Source organism: Pteropus vampyrus, unplaced genomic scaffold, assembly GCF_000151845.1.
Source record: "Pteropus vampyrus isolate Shadow unplaced genomic scaffold, Pvam_2.0 Scaffold212, whole genome shotgun sequence".
NCBI lineage: Eukaryota > Metazoa > Chordata > Mammalia > Chiroptera > Pteropodidae > Pteropus > Pteropus vampyrus.
The window spans coordinates 1,300,357-1,319,653 of NW_011888993.1; the positions used below are offsets into that span (position 1 = coordinate 1,300,357).

General features: G+C 62.9%; 3 protein-coding genes across 3 annotated transcripts; 2 read left to right on the forward strand and 1 right to left on the reverse strand.

Annotated features, from left to right (window-relative positions):
* The first annotated feature begins 1,233 nt into the window (after positions 1 to 1,233).
* FZR1 (fizzy and cell division cycle 20 related 1) lies at positions 1,234 to 8,875 on the forward strand. Its single transcript, XM_011372670.2, has 13 exons — positions 1,234 to 1,392; positions 2,470 to 2,595; positions 2,690 to 2,753; positions 2,846 to 2,973; positions 3,449 to 3,531; positions 3,924 to 4,107; positions 4,885 to 4,950; positions 5,548 to 5,650; positions 5,751 to 5,935; positions 6,104 to 6,337; positions 6,700 to 6,804; positions 7,331 to 7,423; positions 7,724 to 8,875. Exons 1-13 carry the CDS (start codon positions 1,324 to 1,326, stop codon positions 7,763 to 7,765), a joined length of 1,482 nt encoding a protein of 493 aa, XP_011370972.1. The 5' UTR covers positions 1,234 to 1,323; the 3' UTR covers positions 7,766 to 8,875.
* Positions 8,876 to 10,821: 1,946 nt separating this feature from the next.
* Positions 10,822 to 14,030, forward strand: CUNH19orf71 (chromosome unknown C19orf71 homolog). The gene is made up of 4 exons (XM_011372671.2): positions 10,822 to 11,301; positions 13,313 to 13,551; positions 13,639 to 13,764; positions 13,852 to 14,030. Exons 1-4 carry the CDS (start codon positions 11,219 to 11,221, stop codon positions 14,028 to 14,030), a joined length of 627 nt encoding a protein of 208 aa, XP_011370973.1. The 5' UTR covers positions 10,822 to 11,218.
* On the reverse strand, positions 11,617 to 19,291 carry MFSD12 (major facilitator superfamily domain containing 12). Its single transcript, XM_011372706.2, has 9 exons — positions 19,227 to 19,291; positions 17,416 to 17,554; positions 17,130 to 17,312; positions 16,806 to 16,898; positions 16,624 to 16,716; positions 15,976 to 16,146; positions 15,799 to 15,893; positions 14,729 to 14,859; positions 11,617 to 14,609 (listed from the first exon to the last, which is right to left on the reverse strand). Exons 4-9 carry the CDS (start codon positions 16,881 to 16,883, stop codon positions 14,587 to 14,589), a joined length of 591 nt encoding a protein of 196 aa, XP_011371008.2. The 5' UTR covers positions 16,884 to 16,898; positions 17,130 to 17,312; positions 17,416 to 17,554; positions 19,227 to 19,291; the 3' UTR covers positions 11,617 to 14,586.
* Between the last annotated feature and the right edge of the window lie 6 nt (positions 19,292 to 19,297).

The following is a 19,297-nucleotide window of genomic DNA, read 5'->3' on the forward strand; positions in this document are numbered from 1 at the left end:
TGACAGCTGCAAGATGATGAGAGTCTACTTAACACAACGAGCTGTGCTCTTGAAGTGGTTGGGATGGGGGTTTTACGTTATCTGTATTTTACTGTAATTTTTCTCAAAAGTCAGGTGTTGAGCTCAGAACGCTACAGGAATTCATAAACTCAGTTCTCAGCTGGCCTCTACTTTCGACTTCTTTGATATTCGGTCTGTCTTCAGCCCAGGCACCCACCTGGAGGCTCAGGCTGGAACGGGCCAGGCACTGCGTGCATTGGGGCCTTTGGGCCATAGCCAGAGGAGCAGAGAGACAGTGGCGGTGGCGGGGGGTCCGGGGTGCAGAGCAGGCCACGGCGAGAAGCCACAGTCAGCCGTCCGGGGCACTTGCTGCGCTCTGCATGCTGTGCGCTGCCGGCGGGGGGAGAGGGGGCGGGCAGGCCTGGCAGCATCTTCTACTGACAGCTGGAGGTGTGGCCATGGGCCCGGTTTGTCCCTGGACCCTGGTTTACCGTCCCCGCTGTAGAGGATGTCCCTTCTCCCCGAGGCTGCCACTCGCCTCTGCCCCATCCCAGAACACATGCAGCCCTTCCCTGCCTCAGATTTGCTCTTCCCGCTCTAGAATGTTCTTCTCCAGCCTCCTCTTGCTGGCATGCTCTCACTCCTCTTCCTCAGAGAGGCCTCCCCAGATTGGGTGGGAGCTGGAGGCCGATGTCCCTGGGCTACGACCTCGTCGGCCTGGCTCTGGAGCCCACGTGCTGGCACAGGGCCCAGTGCCCAGCCAGGCGTGGCACACTCCTCTGGAGCTTACTGATCCTCACCACCTGTTTTGTGCATCAGGCCACATGGGGAATCCTAGTGGGGAATCCTCTCTGGGACCACCCCAACCCTTGCCCAGCCCCCTTCCTCCCTCTCAGGGCCAATGAAAAGGGTCGTGGCCCCTCGGACGGTTCCTGGCCTCAGAGGGTCTGAAGCAATAAGTTGATGAGATGGGGGGCCTGGGTTGGGGGAGTGGGTGGGGCCATCCCCTGACAAAGGCAAGGGGGCCTGGAGGAAGGTCCCTGCAGAGGAAATGGAGAGGAGCTCCATCTGTCCCTGGCTTGTCTCTGCCTTCTAGGACCTGTGGGGTGCAGCGAAGCTGTACCCTGGGCTTTTGGGAGAGAGGGCCCCACCACATGGTGGGAGGACTCAGTTATTCCCAAGGTCTGCCTTGTGGTCACCAGGTGGTGGTGGGGGGTGCCCACTGGTGCTGACCTCTCCTGCCCTTCCTGCCCCAGGCTGACCTTGGCTGGCTGAACTTGGCGGCTGACCTTGGCCGGCAGGCCGTGCCTGCCCTGCCTCGCCATGGACCAGGACTACGAGCGGCGCCTCCTCCGGCAGATTGTCATCCAAAATGAGAACACATTGCCGAGTGTGAGTGCCGGCCCCGCCTGCTCTGGCCCCAGGGGAGCTGGTGGGGGAGAAAGGGTAGGGGTGTGGTCACCCCTGGGCTTCAGCCATTAGTGAACAGATGTGCTGGGCAGGTGACTTCCTCCCGCAGGCCTCCCCCAGGCCCTCCCCATGGCCATGTGACGGCCACATTTCAGCTGTGACTCACTGCCCTTCTGTGCACCTCCTCTCCTGCTACTGGAGGTCCCTTATTATCACAGGGCCTGGGGCCTTTGCCTTTTGGTCTGCAGGGGCGCCAGTCCTTCCCGGGGGGGCTGTAGTCGGGACCAACGGGGGACAAGGGAATGTGAGCCGCCTTCCCATTTCCAGACGGGGTGGCAAAAGACCCAGTACCCAACCCCACAACCTATGCAGGAAGCTGGCTTGGGGGCGGCCAGACCACTGTGGGAGGGGTCGGTGCCGGGACACGGGAGCATGTGGGGTGGGCGGGCAGGGCTGAGCTGCACCGGGTAGGTCCTTCCTGCCTCCCGCAGCTTCTGCGGTACAGCAGTCCTTGACCTTTCGACTCGTCCTCAGTCTCTGCCTGGTTTTCACATCACGTTCTCTTTGTCAGCTTTTCTCTCTCCAATAAGGCCATTGTTGAGGGCCCACTCTACTCCCATGTGACTACAGCATACGCTCTTTGGGGACACGGTTCAGCCCACAGGAGGCCCCTTAAACATTAAGGACGTTCCTGGGGTAGTCGAGTGGGGTCGGTACCCGCCTTCACGCCTGGTGCAGGCAGTTGGGTCGCGGCTCTGTGGGAGGACAGCCTGGTCGGTGGGAGGTGGTGGCCACGTGGCAGCAGGTGCCCAGGGAATAAACGTTCTTTGTTCCGTGCTTTCTGTCTGTCATGGTCGCTGCGTGCCAGTGTCTCGAGCTCTTCCTGCCTCATGGAGCCACCGGCACATGAGCTGCTTACCCCCGTCCCTCGGGTTTCCAAGATCGAACCCCTCATTCAACGGCCAGCGGCCAAGTGCAGCAGGCAGGGAGGGCCGGGCTGGTCTTGGCATGCCTTTAGGAGGCTCTGAGGCACCCAGCCCCAGCCTGCCATCCTTCCAGGTTGCAGAGATGCGGCGGACCCTGACACCTGCCAACTCCCCCGTGTCCTCCCCCAGCAAGCACGGGGACCGCTTCATCCCCTCAAGAGCCGGTGCCAACTGGAGCGTGAATTTCCACAGGATCAACGTGAGGGCCCCGGAGGGCAGAGGGCAGGGGGGTCGGAGGGAAGGACCACTGACCCTGCAGCCTGGGACCGTTCCAGCTTATCTCTGTCCCACAGGAAAACGAGAAGTCTCCCAGCCAGAACCGGAAAGCCAAGGACGCCACCTCAGATAATGGCAAAGGTCAGGAGTCAGAGCCCCAGACCCCTCCTTTCACCCCCACCCTGTGCCTCGTCCGGGCCCGCCCCAGCCTCTCCCATGCTTGGTGCCCGCAGACGGCCTGGCTTACTCGGCCCTGCTCAAGAACGAGCTGCTGGGGGCCGGCATCGAGAAGGTGCAGGACCCGCAGACAGAGGACCGCAGGCTGCAGCCGTCCACCCCGGAGAAGAAGGGCCTCTTCACGGTGAGCCTGCCGGCCATGCCCCCACTGTCTGCTGTTGCCTGTGGGGCTAGCCTGTTGCTCTCTTGGACACTTGCTGAGACAAAGCTGACCACAGGGCAGGTGTCTGTGACTGACAGGCAGCCAAATGCTGGGGGAAGGGGCGGCAGCTGGGGAAAGGAGCGGCAGCCTCAGCAGACTCTCCCACGGAGAATGTCCCAGCTCATGGGGCCCCTGACATTGTCAGAGTCTGGCCTGGGTCCCTCACGATAGCTGAAGGGCTGGTGGACGTGGCCGGGCAGGAGCACACTGGCCGTCGCTGCTGGGAAGATGCCAAGAGGCTGCCCGGTTTGCTGCTCCTGAGTTCTGGAGCCCGGGGTGCCCCCAGTCAGATCCCCCTTCTGGGTTGGGCCCCACTTTGCCACCCAGCCGCCCAGCGCTCAGGACAGCCGAGCTGTGCGCCGGGACCCACTCAGCAGGTGTGCACCCCCCACCCCAGTATTCCCTCAGCACCAAGCGCTCGAGCCCGGACGACGGCAACGACGTGTCTCCCTACTCCTTGTCCCCTGTCAGCAACAAAAGGTGAGTCTGGGCCTGCAAGGCGGGATGGGCAGCTGGGCGGGGCATGGGGGCTACAGGTAGGTGGTCCTGTACACTGCACAGAGAGGGACCCCCTCACTGGGGACACTTGTCCTAGAGACGTTGGCCTCAAACTGGGGGAGGGGGAGTCAGGGAGGGCTCTCTGGAGGAGGTGCTGGAGTGGCAGTTGAGGCCTGGGGTGGCCAAACACCCAGGGGCAAAGGCCTTGTGTCCATGGGGTCACCGACAGTTTTGGGCTCACGTGGGCAGAGGGGCAGGCTGAGCGGGTGCAGAGATGCCAGCAGCTCACACGAACCAGGGATAGAGTCAGCCAGGAGTCACTGTGACCATGCGACCGGTTGACACAGAATCACTGTCTGGGGCTCTCCCTACAGTCAGAAGTTGCTGCGGTCGCCACGGAAACCCACCCGCAAGATCTCCAAGATCCCCTTCAAGGTCCTCGACGCGCCCGAGCTGCAGGACGACTTCTACCTGAACCTGGTGGACTGGTCATCGCTCAACGTGCTCAGCGTGGGGCTGGGCACCTGCGTGTACCTGTGGAGCGCCTGCACCAGCCAGGTGGGCGCCCCAGTGCCTGTGCATGCGCACACGCGTGTGTGCCACGGGGCTGTGGGGCGGCCACTTCCGGTAGCTGAGCCCAGCCGAGCCCGTGTGGCGGGAGTGCAGCCAGGTGCTCCAGAGCCAGGGCAGCACCGGGCCACCCCCTCACCCCGGGGCCTGCCCTCAGTGTGCAGACTGGGACCCGGGGCCAGTCACCAGGTGTGAGTGGAGGCTCCGATGCCCCACCCGCTGTGGGCAGGCTTCCATGACGACACAGTCCTCGGTCCCGGCCTGAGTGTGAGCTTTGTCTGCATCTGCCCAGGAGGGGACATGGTAATTAGGGCCCGGCTGAGCCCGAGGCCTGCCCCCCCCCACACCCGCCAGCAGTAACTGAGCATCTGCCAGGCCCACCGTGGGCTCAGGCGCCGTCCCTCAGGGTAGGAGGTTTTCAGAGAGAAAACCGAACGCAAGCGGGCTCAAGGTGAGCGAAGGCCGCAGAGAGGACTGGTGCCCACTGTCAGCACCCCCTCTGCGCGGTGCCCTCGTTATCGGAGCACCCCTCCCCAGGCTCGCAGGCACTCATCCCTGTGTTGACATGTGTCCCCTTGCAGCCTGCAGCCTCCTGGGCACCCCAGCTTCCTTATCCCGGGTCCCAGCACTGACGCCAGTCCCCGTAGGCCTGAGGTGTGACTGAATGAATGAATGAACAGATGAATGGACGAATTGACGGTCGGGCTTTGAAGGACCAGCAAGCAGCAAGTCACCTCAACACCGCTCATTCCCTCCTTCCCCCAGGTGACCCGACTCTGCGACCTCTCGGTGGAAGGGGACTCAGTGACCTCCGTGGGCTGGTCTGAGCGGGTCAGTACACGGGCCCATTCCCTGGTTGGGCGGGGCCGGCAGGGGGGTCTCAGTGGGCCTCACTGCAGGGGCCTCCGCAGTGCGTGGGCCCGGGAGAAGCAGAAGAGTGGAACCCCACCTGGTGGCCTTGTCCAAGCCCTGGGACGGGGTCTGTCCCCAGTCTTTCCCCAACCTGGTAGAGGTGACTAGTGACAGGGCTACCTGCAGCCCCCCCAGAGCCCCACCCCGCACCCCAGCCCATGGGTAGCCCGGGCTCAAGCAGCCGGCACCATACATCGAAGGACGTGGGTCTAAGTGTGTGTTGGCTGGGTTTTGACAAACCCATGCACACCGTGTGACCATCTCCTCGGAAAGTTCCAAGGGGGGCTGTCACCTTGATTCAAAGAGACATGCGTTAAAGGCTTTTTAAAGAAATGTCCCCAAGGGCATTTCATATCTTGGTTCTCTGGCAAGCTCTTTTGGCTCAAATGAACTCATAAAAATTCTCAAAGTGGGGTTCCTAAGGCCTTGCAGTGAGGAGGGGGAGGGAGAGTCGAAGGAAGCCTGGTCTGCACCCCGGGGTCTGATGCCTGCTCTCACCTTTGTCCCCACTCCTAGGGGAACTTGGTGGCCGTCGGCACACACAAGGGCTTCGTGCAGATCTGGGACGCGGCTGCGGGGAAGAAGCTGTCTATGCTGGAAGGCCACACGGCGCGCGTTGGTGGGAGCCCAGGGTCCCAGCGGGCGAGCGTGGTCCCCAGCACCCCCTGGCCCCCAGGGGCCAGGCGTCAGCCTCACCCTGCCCTCTGCCCGGCCTCCAGGGGCACTGGCCTGGAACGCGGAGCAGCTGTCATCCGGGAGCCGGGACCGCATGATCCTGCAGAGGGACAGCCGCACCCCACCCCTGCAGTCTGAGCGGCGGCTGCAGGGCCACCGGCAGGAAGTGTGTGGGCTCAAGTGGTCCACGGACCACCAGCTCCTCGCCTCCGGGGGCAATGACAACAAGGTAGGCCTCGGATTGCCCCACCTACCCAACCAGCCCCGTCCAGAGAGCGGGGGGACGAGGGTACGCCCCAAGGGAGGACTATGGCAGGCTGGGGTGAGGCCATTCATCATTCCCTGCGGGGACCATAGCTGTCCAGAGCCTCACAGCCACTGTCCCCCGCACCTCCAGCTGCTGGTCTGGAACCACTCGAGCCTGAGCCCCGTGCAGCAGTACACGGAGCACCTGGCGGCTGTGAAGGCCATCGCCTGGTCCCCGCACCAGCACGGGCTGCTGGCGTCTGGCGGCGGCACAGCCGATCGCTGCATCCGCTTCTGGAACACGCTCACAGGGCAGCCGCTGCAATGCATCGACACGGGCTCCCAGGTGTGCAACCTGGCCTGGTCCAAGCACGCCAATGAGCTGGTGAGTGCAGGGCAGGGCCCTGGGGTACGTGGGAGCAGGAGCCCTGGGCCCCCGGAAAACCTCTTCCAGTGTCCTGGGGTGAAGCCAGGCCCCTGCCACCCAGGTCACAGAACCAGATCTCGGTCTGGGAGTACCCGCTGACCACCAGGAGAGGCTGGCAGAGCTCTGGGTGCAGCGTGGTTCCCTGTCACTCACGAGTCATCAACCAGAGCGCAGGGGCAGGAGCGGCTAGTTCTGGGACGCAGAGCAGGCCTGGCTCTCCTTGCTTCTTGGCGGGGTGTCTGGGGGAGTCAACAGCTTGCATCTGAATCGGGGGCTGTGCGAGGAGGCCCCCAATTCCGACAGCCCCTGTGCACCCCCAGGTGAGCACACACGGCTACTCGCAGAACCAGATCCTGGTCTGGAAGTACCCGTCGCTGACCCAGGTGGCCAAGCTGACCGGGCACTCGTACCGGGTCCTGTACCTGGTGAGTCTGCGCTCCTGGGAAGGTGGGGTGCAGATCTGGCCACGGCCCCCCTCGCCTGAGCCTGGGGGGGTCATCCTGGCCAGCTCCCGGTCTGCCGGGCAGACAGGTTCTGCTTTCAGACTCTGGTTGTGTCGTCACTGGGAGTCTGCTTTCCCGAAGTCCCCAGGCCTGCGAGGATGTCCACGCATGTGTCTTTACCAAAACACACATGAAGCAGCCGCAACTTATCCCCGACCTACCTCCCAGAATCTGAGGCTGGCTCACCAGAGACCCCCTTGCACCTTTCTGGGGCCCCACCCCAAACACACTTCCTCTTCCAGCATTTTGTCTCTTTCCAGAAACTGTTTTGTGTGTAAATAGATGTGTACTCTGCCGGAGGGCGGAGACTAGAGGAATCCCCTGGGGTGGGGGCGGGGCGTCCTCAGCATTCAGCTTTGGTGGGGACCCTCTCCCCGCCCCCCATCATCAGCTCAGCGCACATGGCCAGCTGCAGGGCCCAAGTACGATGGGGACCTCTCTCCCGCAGGCCATGTCCCCTGATGGAGAGGCTATCGTCACCGGTGCTGGAGACGAAACCCTGAGGTTCTGGAATGTCTTTAGCAAAACCCGTTCAACAAAGGTAAGGGGGCGGGTGTCAGCACCAGGTGTACCCCATGCGTGTTCGCTCAGCTCGTCTCGGGGGTGTCGCCCAGTACCACCCCAGCAGCCTCCTCACCATACTCTGCTGTAACTTCCCCCGGGGATCCCCACATGCCCCCTCTGCTGCTGCATCTCTGGCATCCCAGCCAGGGCGCCCTGGGCACTGCGCCCCCGTGTGTGTCGGGGCGCTGGGGACACACGGTGCCCGCTGAGGCCCCTCCAGCCCGAAGCCTTGGTTCCCTGCACCGCGGCTCAGCGGCCCCTCCTGTGTGCCCCGCAGGAGTCCGTGTCTGTCCTCAACCTCTTCACCAGGATCCGGTAAACCTCGGGCCACGCCGCCCGGGCAGAGGCCACCGTCCTCAGCGCACGGACCCTCCCTCCCCCCACACGTCCCCAGAGGAGGAGCCGGGGTGGGCGGGGAGCCGGGCCTGGAGGGGCCCTGAGGATTCTCATTAAAACCTGATTGCGAACCCTGTCCGGTGTTTGGGGCGGGGACGTGGTCGGGCCAGCGGCTCGGGGCTCCGGCTCCCTCCGCACCGCGCCACGGCTCGGACGGTCAGCGCTCCGAGCGGGATGGACGCCTCCCTGGACCCCTGCCCGCTTCCCTTTGTGCTCGTCACCGCCCCGTGGGGCTGCATGCTCTTCCGGAAGCACGCTCGCCGCTGCTGCCACCGCCCGTCACAAGACAAACAGCCGGACGCCAGGCCAGTCGGCCAGGGGAGGTCCCAGCAGGAGGACGGTTCAGGTCAGCCCACGGATCGAAGGGACACTCCTGCCTGACAGGTCTCTTTTCAGTTGCCTCTGCTGTCCCTGAACCGGCGGCCATCTGGTGACGTTTCTGGTGGCTAGGTGTCAGGAGCAGGCCCAGGCAGGCTGTACGCCAGAGGTCATCTCGAGATGGACTGTGCAAGGAAGACTGAAGTTGGGTCTGCTCGCTGTCACGTACTCGCCCTGAGCCCACACCATCCTTGTCACCGACAGTGTCACAGCCAAGCCCCGACCCCGGGCAGGACTACAGTTTTGCAGCTTGCCGGGCGCGTAGGCCTAAGAACAGCGCCTCACCCTCCTCAGCCCCTTCTGCACCGGGCCATTTTTTTGTCCCGTCCATCTGCGCCGATGGCCACGGGAAGCCAGGAGGGAGAGCGAGGGGAGCGCGCCCAGTGGTCGCCCTGGCGGCTTCTCGGGCTGACTCCGACCCGGCCCCACCCTGTCCTCTGCCCTGGCCCTGAGCTGCATCTGGGCATCACCCCCTCCGGCCTCATCTCAGGACTTGGAGAAATCGGAGGGGGGCAGGTGGTCCCGGGTGCAGATTGGGCAGAGCAGGCCTGGCCAGGGCGGGGGTCACCCCGGCTCTGCTCGGAGGCCCCACTCCAGTGTCCTCCCCGCAGTCGGCCACATGTATGCATGTGTATATATGTATTTGTGACTTTTCTTTGAGTTTGTTTTGTGTTTTTGTAGAGGGGTCCTAGAAATGTTTCAGGCCAGCTGGGGAAGGGCACGGCCTGCCCACCGCGCCTGGGAGAGACGCGACACAGTTTCTGAAGCCCTCACGTAGGAGGGGCAGTCAGCCGGAACCTGCTAGGATGTAGGCCCTGCCCCACGGCCCATCCCAGCATCTGCCTGTCGCAGGGGACAGCCTTGGTCAGTGTACATAGACGTCTGTTCCTTAGATCGCTTAGATTGTTTAGGTTTTTTTTTTTTAATAAGAAATGGTCCGTTTCTACCATACCTTTATCCTGTACCGGTGCCAAAGAGCCCGGGAGCTAGCTCTGCCCAGGTGGGACCCGAGCTTAGGGGTTGGGACAACGGGCGCGAGATGCACGCCCCTCACCTGCGCGTCTGGCAGGGAGGCGCCCGGTGCAGAGCGAGCCTCGTTCTCGCGTCACGCGGTGCTGTCGTTAAAGCAGTTGTGCGCCGTGCACGGCTGGGGCTGGCCGGCCATCTGTGTCTTTGGTCCCCGGCTAGGGTGGCTGACAGCTGGAGTCACACTCGAGGCCTCGACCCAGCTGAACGTCACAAACCGGAGGTGGGCAGCCGTCTTTGAGGGACCCCAGTGTCCCTGGATTCATGGTCTGGCAGGGTGAGGAGGATGTGCATCGCGCCAGTCTGGGGCACAGCTGGGAGGTGGAGGCCTCCGTGTGCAGTGGGGGGGGGGTGCAGGGGGAGGGCCGATGGGGCTGTGCGAGTTCTCAGGCAGGGCAGGTGCGCTGCCACCTCCACCTGACGGGGCCAGGGGCGGCAGCGGGCCATCGCCCACCCAGCATTCGCATTTGGGCAAGGCTGAGGCTGGGCGGGGTGGGCAGGTCTGTCTGGGGTGTCTGCTGATCAAGTGTTGATTTCATGGGAACAGGGAAACAGTGGGTGAGGGAGAGGCCAGGAGACCGTGACTGATGGAGCACCCAGCAGGCCCTTCCCCCAGGGCAAGGTCCCCGTCCTGGGCACTGGGGGCAACAAAACACCAGATCCCAAGCCCTGTGTTCGTGGAGTTTGTCGTGGTGAGAGGAACGTGTGTGCTATGTCACAGGGGTCGGTGGCTTTGGGAAAGGAAAGCTTTGAATCTGGGGCTCACTGCAAACCTGACATTTGGGCAGGGGCCCGAAGAAGAGCAGGAGACACCTGGGCAGATGACTTTCCAGGCAGAGGGCACAGCCCATGCCCAGGCCCTGGAGCGGGACTGTGCCTGGCGTGCTGGAACAGCTGGGAGGCCCTGGTGGCTGGAGTGGAGGGAGCGAGAGGGAGAGAGGAAGGGGACAGGCAGGTCGTACAGGGCCTTGTGGGCCAAGGCGGGCGCCCCGGTGTGTGCCGAGCTGGGAAGGGATGTGTGGAGACGTGACTGACGGTGCGGTGCAGGGATGCGGAGAGGCCCCCAAGGAGGCTCTACTGGATGGGTGATGGCATGACTGGCCAGGACCACATGGAGGTGGCGACAGGGGCAAGTCCCGGACTGTCACTTTAAATTTGTGGTGAAATATACATAACTTACAGTTTACGCCCTTGAAATGCACAGTTCAGTGGCATTTGATGCCTTCACAGTGTTGTGCACATATGTTTAATTCTAGAACACTCCACCCCGAAAAAAAAAAACCCATCTCCGTTAGCTGCCCTCCCCAGCCCCCGACAACCATGAACCCCCTCCCTGTCTCTGTATGTGCCTGTTCTGGACATGTCACATAAATGGAATCACACACCGTGTCTGGCGTCTCACTGAGCGTCGTGTTTGACGTCTGTCCACGTGGCGTCAGCACATCGTGCCCTTTCACGGCCGAGTGACGTTCCAGCGTGCGGGTGGGCCTCGCTGTGTTCATTCAGTCAACGGCCATTTGGGTTGTTTCCGCTTTGGTTATTGTGAATCACGCGGCTGTGAACATGTGTGGAGGGTTTTGCTCTGAAGGGGTTTGAAAAAAAAAGAAAAACGGAAGAAGGCCGGGGGAAGAAGCAAGGAACGGGGGCCGGGGGGGACAGTCCCGGCCTGAGCACCTGGAAAGGCGAGGCCGAGGATGCGGGAGTAAAATTCAGAAGCTCCGTGTGATTCGGGGACCCATGCGGTGATGTGGGGAGGGGGCTGAGGAGCAGTGGGAGCGCTGAGTCCCGAACCGCACAGGCCCAGCCCCAGCTCCTTCCTTCACCCGCTCCTGCTGGGGCAGGAGGGCGTGGTCTGGACAGGGGCCAGGGCCCCCAGCACCGTTGCCAGGACACCAAGAGGTGGCCTTTGTCGCTGTCAACAATGGCCCCACAGCCCTCCTAGGCAAGAGCAGCCGGGAGCCCAGAGGCAGACATGCAGACCCTGAGGCGGGAGGCTGCCCGGTCCTGCGTCCCCCAGGGGACCCTCGAGGTGGACTTCCCGGCATCTCTCTATAGGTGAGTGAGTGCCTGTCCTGCCCCCAGACTCGGCCTCTGGGTCTGGGGTGTGACAGGGTTTGGTGTGGCTTCTCCCATTGTCACTGATTCTTCCCGAAAGGGGCGCTGCCTGGTCCTGGCTGCTGCTGGCATCGCCTCTCGCCGGCGGTCAGAGCAAGGCAGGCTTGGAGACCGGCGGGGGTGAGGGAGGAGCGGGGTGTCACCGGTGCTTGCTGCTGTGCATGGCATGCACACCCACACGGCACGCTGAGGAACTAACTAGGGGTCCAGGAGTGTCCTGGGACGGCTGTGACACAGCACCACAGGCCAGGCAGCTCAAACACCAGAAGTTTATTCTTTCCCAGTTCTGGAGGCCAGAAGCTGATCCAGGATCAAGGCTAATTCCTCCCAAGGCCGTGAGGGAGAACCTGCTCCGTGTTCTCCCCGGTTCCGACGACCCACTGGCAGACCTTGGGGTCCCTGGTCTTGTCGACGCACTACCCCATCTCTGCTTCAGTCTCCCCGTGACCTCTCGTGTGTGTCCAGAGTCCCCTCTCCCTACAGGGACACTGGGGCCCACCCTAACCCACTGTGGCCTCAGCAGCTGCCCGCTAAGACCCTGTTCACATCAGGTCACGTTCTGAGGTTCCCGGTGGATGTGAATTTGGGGGGACACCCAACCCAGTAGAGCACCCATTAACAGGCGATTCCCAGTCAGTTACAGTGAATATTCAGCAGCAGTGAAAACAAAAAAGCTGATCCATGAGTGCTCTTCACGCCACTCCATTTCCAAGAAAATTTTAGAAAGGGCAGCAGGCTCCCACGTTTCTGTCCCGGAGGGCACACGCACTGGCCACTTCTGGAAGGCCGCAGGGATGATCGGGGCAGTCCAGGCTGGCGGCTGGGGCGGGCGGACAGTCATTGTATGTTCAGAGCACGGGACACCCCAGGCGATCTTGATCTGTCCCGCTGGGTGGCAAACCCAGTCTGCGTCAGATCCCTGAGGCTGGTGTCCAGAACCGACCCGGCTCGTCCCACCTTTTCTGAGGCGTGTTTCTGGTTTTGATGCCGAGCGAGGACTGAGCTGGGCTCCGCGGCAGAGATGAAGGCGTCCAGTCAGTGGCCTGCTGGGGTCATCCTGGGGCGCCAGCTCCACCCCAGGCGAGTCCCAAGACCGAGCTCACGGGAAAGAGCACACGCTCGCCTGTCTCTGGGCGGGAGTGCTGCCAAGATGCCCTCTGGGGGGGAGCGCCATCCACGCTCTCTGCTTAAGCAGGTTTCCCTGCAGCTTCGCCAACTTCGGGGTTTTCCGCTTTTTCTCATGTTTAGTTTTAATGGGAATTTACTGAGGTTTGATTTTTGCCATCAGCCCATTTTCACTAACCTGTCTGCACTGCGGCCTCTCTGTCCCTTAAACCGTCCTCTGCTGCCTCTGGGCCTGTGCACGTCACTCTCTCCACCTGGAGTGGGCCACCACCTCCTTGGGGAAACCCTGGTGCTCGCAGCCTAGGACAGGCTCTGGCACCAGAGGCCCCGGAACAGGCACAAATGTGTAGCTACATAGTTTGTCCTTTAACTGTGAGCTCGTCCTCACCCCCAGCTGGTCCCTGATGACTGGGTGGATGATGACATGACCCCCCATGGTCTCCTCAAGCCTCTTGCTCAGCCGAGACCATGTCTTCCCGGTGTGCCTCCAGGCCGGGGGGGCTTCCCAGAGGAAGGGGCCTGCGCGTGAGAGGCTGGACAAGGACTTTAGGAGCCCAGGAGTGGCCACAGCTTTTGTACCCCATTGCCTGGAGTCCCCTGGGGGAGAGTCGAGGAGAGCCGAAACGTTGAGAGGTTCATGGGAGGACGTGACAGAGGAGGGGGCCTCCCACTCTGGGACTCGCAGCTGAGATGGAGAAGGCCCCACAGGGCAGGCCAGGCCTTCGCTCCCTCGATGCCACGACGTGGCAAAGGGGGTAAAAGGCCCATCCTAGAGACGAGCAGGGGACAGCCCCAGGCTCAGCCTGTCCCCTCCCTTGGCCCTCAGTGATGACTACCTATCCCTGGCGGGGCCCCGCTGGACGCCGGCCATCAGACAGGCAGTGCGCTGGAAGTACACGCCCATGGGACGAGACGCGGCCGGCCAGTCATGGTACACAGGCCTAACCAACTCGGACTTCCGCGAAGCCTGGTACACGCTCCCCAGGTCCCTGGACAGCCCCTACCGTGAGGCTTACGCCCACTGGCAAGGATGCTACGGCCACCGGGAGCGCAGCATGCCCTCGGGTGAGTGCCAGGCCTGCCCGCCCTGATCCGGGCCAGCCCCAAGGGAGAGCAAGGGCCAGAGACGACCTCCCTCCCACTCTCCCGCAGCCTACACCCAGCACCTCCGGGAGACCGCCTGGTACGACCCCATCGTGCCCACCCAGCACAGGGCCCCCAGCACACGGTGGGGGACCATGCTGTGGAAAGACAGACCCATCCGGGGCAAGGAATATGGTGAGGCCAGGGTCGTGGGCACTGGGGGTGAAACTTCCTGGGGCCAGGAAGCTGGGGCCAGGAGGTAACCCAGGTCCTGCCCCACAGTGGTCAACAGGCACCGGTACGGGGTGGAGCCACTGGGCAGGGTATCCGACTACGTGCCCGACCTGTCAGCACAGCAGCGGCCACGCTACACCACCCAGAACTACCGGCAGTGGGACCTGGAACCCTACTGCCCGGCCATCGGCCAGCGGCCCCCCGCTGTCCACACGCCCACCCTCTGATAAAGATTGTCCCTCTGCGGGGACGCCACGCCTCTTCCTGGGCTTCTGTCCACATCTGGGGCCCAGGGTGCTGGGTGGTCAGGTAAAAAAGGGAGTCTCCAGCAAGTCCCCAGCGGCACAGGTGCAGGGCAGCCACTGCCCTCCCCGCCCGGGGCCCAGGCAGACAGCTAAGGCCAGTCCTCGTGTGGGCGGCTTTTTATTCACCATCAGCAGCATCCTGGGAGCAGGGAGCCAGGGCTGGGCTCCCCAGCCCCCGCTCCAGAAGGGCTCGGCGACGACGCTGTCCCTGAGTGGAGACCCCAGCCGGGCCCCAGGACCTACACACCCTGCCTCACGCAACATGGTACCCCCGGTTGTCCGTTAGGCCGGGGCACCCCTAAACCCGTGGGCCCCTGGATACCAGAGAGCCTAGCCAGCTATCGCCCCAGCCGGGGTCCTGCCCTCACCCGCTGACTCCACAGCTGGGCCAGGAAGGAGGGGCGGGGACCTGAGGAGCAGGGCGTGGAATGTGCGTGGTCGCAGTCCTTTGCACTGGGCAGGAGGCCTTGGGGGGACGTCAGGGCTGGGCTCCAGGGGCCCCTGCAAGAGATGGGTGGGTCGGTGAGCATGGGGCCTGCCCTGGCCCTGGCCCTGGCCCCGGCCCTCCCCTGCATGGCCAGGTTGGGGTCTGGGGGGTTGGAGGGAAGCCTACAACTCACAGCTACGCAGGCGGATGGGCCAGATGAGGAGGCTGCACAGACAGAGGGTGGCGGCCACGCCCACGCCGCCCGTCACGGCCACCATTACCCAGTGGTAGAAGCCCACGCAGGCCTTGCAGCAGAGCTCCGAGCTGGGGTGGGGGGACAGCGCAGATGAGTGGACACTTGGCTTCCTCCAGCCTGGACCTCCCACACACGGCCAGGTCGCCCCACCTGAGCTGCAGGCAGCGCCTTCACAGCACTGAACCTCTTCTCTCCCACGCCCAATACTGCAGCCAGTGCAGACGCTTCTCACCCTGGTCCCCAAGCGCCAGCCCTCACTTCAGTCACCAAGGGCACCTTTGAGCACCCACGTCAGGCCCTCCCACTCCTCGGCCCATAGCCCTCCACCAGGCCCTGCCTGGCCTGCCCTGTCCCCTCCCCACGCACACGGACGTCCTCTCTGTCTGTCCAGCATGCCAGGCACGGGCCTGCCCCAGGGCCTTTGCACTGGCTGTTCCTCCTACTTGCCTAGAATTCACTGATTCCCACCAGGTCTCAGGACCAATGCTGCCGCCTCCAGGAAATCCTCCCTGACCTGCTGCCCCAGCCGGGCCTTTGTGTGTGGTGTCCTTCATGCCCCTGGCCACTAGTCTGGACCATGTTTATGTGACTACCATGGCTGGCATTGCCCACAGCTCCATGAGGACAGAGGACCAGGCTGGCTCTGGTTCCCAGATCCTGGCCTTCCACAAGGCAAGCACGTGGTGGTCTAGAACCATCGGTCCGGAAGCCCAGGTCTGCGTGATGTGGATTCTGGCTTCCCCATAGCCCTGCCCACTCACATTCCAATACAGCTGTAGGCCATGTCCTCAGCCCCCGCTAGCAGGAGTCCGGGGTTTGCTGAATAGTAAGTAAAGTGCCCGAGGTCACGGCCAGATGTCCCTGGCCTGCGACACCCACCAGGTGGGATCTCTTGTCCACACCAAACACCCAGACCTGGAGCGTCGCCTGCCACACAGCACATGCTCAGTACTCTCTCTCTCGAATGAATGAATGAATGAATGAATGAATGAATGAGTCGCACTCACGAGCAGGGATGCAGACCCTGGATGGCCATGACTGCCAGCCCATTGGCCACTTTATCCGAGAAGCTCATGGCACCATACACGAAGGCTCCACTGTGCTGAGGGGACACAGGCGGAGAGGTCAGCACCGTGGCCTGGGCCCCGGTCCCCACCCCCACCGGCCCTGTCCAGTAGCCCTACCGTGTGGGGGCCAATGAGGTCAGCCGTCATGGCCAGGGAGGTGACGAGGATGGTGGCACAGCCCATGCCCAGCAGCACAGCCACTGTATACACAGCCACACCCAGCCTATCTGCCAGCGCCACCCAGGCCGCGAAGGCCAGGATCAGCAGGAGGCCCGTGAAGTAGGTCATCTGCAGAGGAGACGGGCATCAGGCCTGCCTCGCTGGGCGGCTTGCGAGCCCAGTGCCTGCCCTCTGGCCTCCGTCCACTGCCACCCCCAACCCCAGAGAGTGAGCGGGTCAAGCTGGACCATCCCTAAGGAGCCCCTAGCTCTGACCACACCAGGGAGCCGACATCCTAGAGACAGGTGCCTTTATGTCTAAGTGCAAATTAAGTAAAATCAGACAAAATGGGGTATTCAGTTCCTCGGTCACGCTAGCCACATCTCAGGTACTCAAAAGCCACCGTGGATGACATACTGGTCGGCACAGAAAGTTCTAGAGCTCTGTAGGCCCGAGACACTCAGAAGCCAGGATTCTAGAACTCAGGTCCCAGACACGAGGCCTCTACAAGGTGTGGACGCCGTGGCCTGGGATCACCTGGCTTCTGAGCGTCTAAGGGACCTCGTCTGTGGTACTCCTGCCGTCCCCACCAGCCCGCGTACTCACGTGCCGCCCGATCCACTTGTTGACCGGCTTCATAAGGAAGGAGGAGAAGAAACCACTGAGGTACATCACCAGCGGGATGGTGGCGATGAACTTCTGTTGGGCAGAGTGGGCGTGGGCACGTCAGGTGGGCTGCTCAGGCTCGGCGCCCGCTGTACCACCCCACCCTGCCCTGCCTGGCTCACCTTGGGCAGGTTGAGGGAGTAGGTGAGGTACATGGCCATGTACGTCTGGGACAGGTTCACAATGAGCCTCGTGCTCATGTACAGCAGGCCCACCTGTGGGCAAAGGGACGGTGCAGATGTCAGACAGGCCCTGCACTCCCGCCAGCAGGGGCCACGGGGGCCTGGCTGCAGCTGGCACCTGACCCACTGGTGGCGACTGCTGGTCAGGGAGAAGACAGCAGTGACGGGTCAGCAACGTCTGCCCCTCCGCCGGCCATTCCCGCCTGCAGCCCCGCCTGGCGGGAGGCGGCATCCGCTGCAGCGCGCTCTGCCCGCACACGGTACCTGGTAAAAGGCCGGCTCCCGAAGCCAGTGTCTCCAGAGCAGCAAGGGCTGGGCCGCGGCGGGGGCCAGCAGTGGGGTGTGTTCGTCCTGCGCCTCCGCCTGCCGCCGGCGCCCCTCCCTGGTGCCCAGGTGGAACAGTATTGAGAAGACAGCACCGATGCCCACCACCAACAGGGCGAGGTTCTGGGGACCGGGCAGGAGCGGGGTCAGAGGTGGCTCTCACGGCCCAGGCCCCACGTTCAGGGCCTGCGCGGCCAGCAGCGGCCCGCCCCCAGCCCCAGCTCACCCGAAACACAGGCACGTCCTGGACCCCCAGTTGGTCGCTGACATCCTGGATGGGCCCCACGTGCGAAGATGCCTGCAGGTGGAGCAGGAGCCAGGCGGCGCCATAGACGGTGATGTTGGCCACCACGGTGAAGGCGTACCTGGTGGGGACAGGCAAGGCCTCAGCATGGCAGCCCAGGAAACCACACGGCCACTTCCTCCCCCAAGGCAGCCGCACAGTCAGAGCTGCTTGTGGCCAATGGGTGATTTCGACCACTAAACCTTAGGTGGCCCCAAGGAAGTCCTGCTGGCCTCAGTTTCCCCAGCCTGCATGTTACCTGGTGATTGACTACTCTGACTTGGGACTGCCAGGACAGGGAGCTGGGGTGCAGAAGCAGAACAGGCCCAGTCAGGGCTGCAGCCCAAGTCTGAAAGCCCCGAGTACTTAGAAGCCAGGATTCCGGAATTCTCGGTACCCAGGTCTCGAGCTTTGGCAGGGCAGGGCCCCATGGCCTAGAACCATCTGAGCTGGCTCCTGCCTACGGCCACAGAGCAATGTCCCTCCAGGGGCTCATCCGTGGTACCCCCGCTGGGGCAGGGCAGGGTGCAGGGAGCCTCTGGATCTCAGCAGGACTCAGTTTCCCTTTCTGAAAGAGAACAGTTCGTCCCCCGGAGATGACAGTGAAGATGCCACGAGGTTGGCCATAAAGCACTTGCAGAGCTTGGCCCGGCCCAGCCTGTCCCCTGTCAGCTGGAGCCCTTGGGGGCCCAGGCATTGAGCAACCCTGTCTGTCGTTAGCGCCTGCAGCAGCTCTCGGCCATAATGGGGAACTCAGAGGCGGGTGGGGAGGAAAACGATGGGGACCAGACATGCTGAGGTAGAGACGGGCGGGACCCTCGACGAAGGCCCTGCCCTGACCAGAGGGACACTCACTAATGGCACGGACTGCCGGCCAGCCTGGGCCCTCCCCTAAGCTCCAGCCTCAGCGGCCACCCCCGCATGTGCTGTCCCTTCTGCCTGGAGCTGCCATCTCCTGTACCTTTCTCCTACTGCATATGTCCCAGAGGCACCTCGCTCCAGCCTTGGGCACATGACAACCTGGGCTTCTCATGAGGGTCAAAGAAGGTAAGTCACATGAAGGGCGTAGAACTGTGCCTGGCATACAGCAAGCACTCCATAAATGCTCCGAGGGTCACCGAATTCAGCATAACCTCCTCTAGTACCTCAAGCAAGCAGATGGATAAGCCGGGTACCAACTGTATCCACCTGTGGCAGGCAGGGTTCTATAACGGTTCCGGTCCTAGCCTGGTCCTGGGGATGGGACTTATGGGCATGATGGGACGTCACTCCCGTGTTTACGCAGCATTCTGTCGCACAGGATTTGCAGATGTAATTAAGGCAGGCGATCCTGGGTGGGCCTGAGCTAATCAGGCGATTCTAGAAAAGAACTTAAGCTGACCCTCAGATCTGACTCTCCTGCGGGTCTCAGAAGAGTCAGCGAGCCACCATGAGCTCTACAGCCGCAAGAAAATGAATTCTGCCACCAACTGCGTGAGTAGGGCAGAGAGACCCCAGGCCTTAGATGAGACACCAGCCCTAGCCGACGCCGTGATTGAAGCCTCGAGACCGTGAAGAAAACCGAGCTAAGCGGACAGACTGTTAACCACAGGGACTGTGACGTGATATGTTCGAAGCTGCTTTGTTAGGTTCACCGTTACAGGTGTACGAGCTGTAGCTGCAAGGCCCAGGGCCGCCCAGCCTGGCAGGGCCCGCACAGAGAGGGTGGCCCCGCCTCACCTGTTCAGCACGCGCCCGCCCCGCCCAGGTGATACCTGAGAGCGGTGAGCTCCACCTTCTCGTGGTCGTTGGTGACAAGCTCAGGGATGAGGCTGAGGTGGGCGAT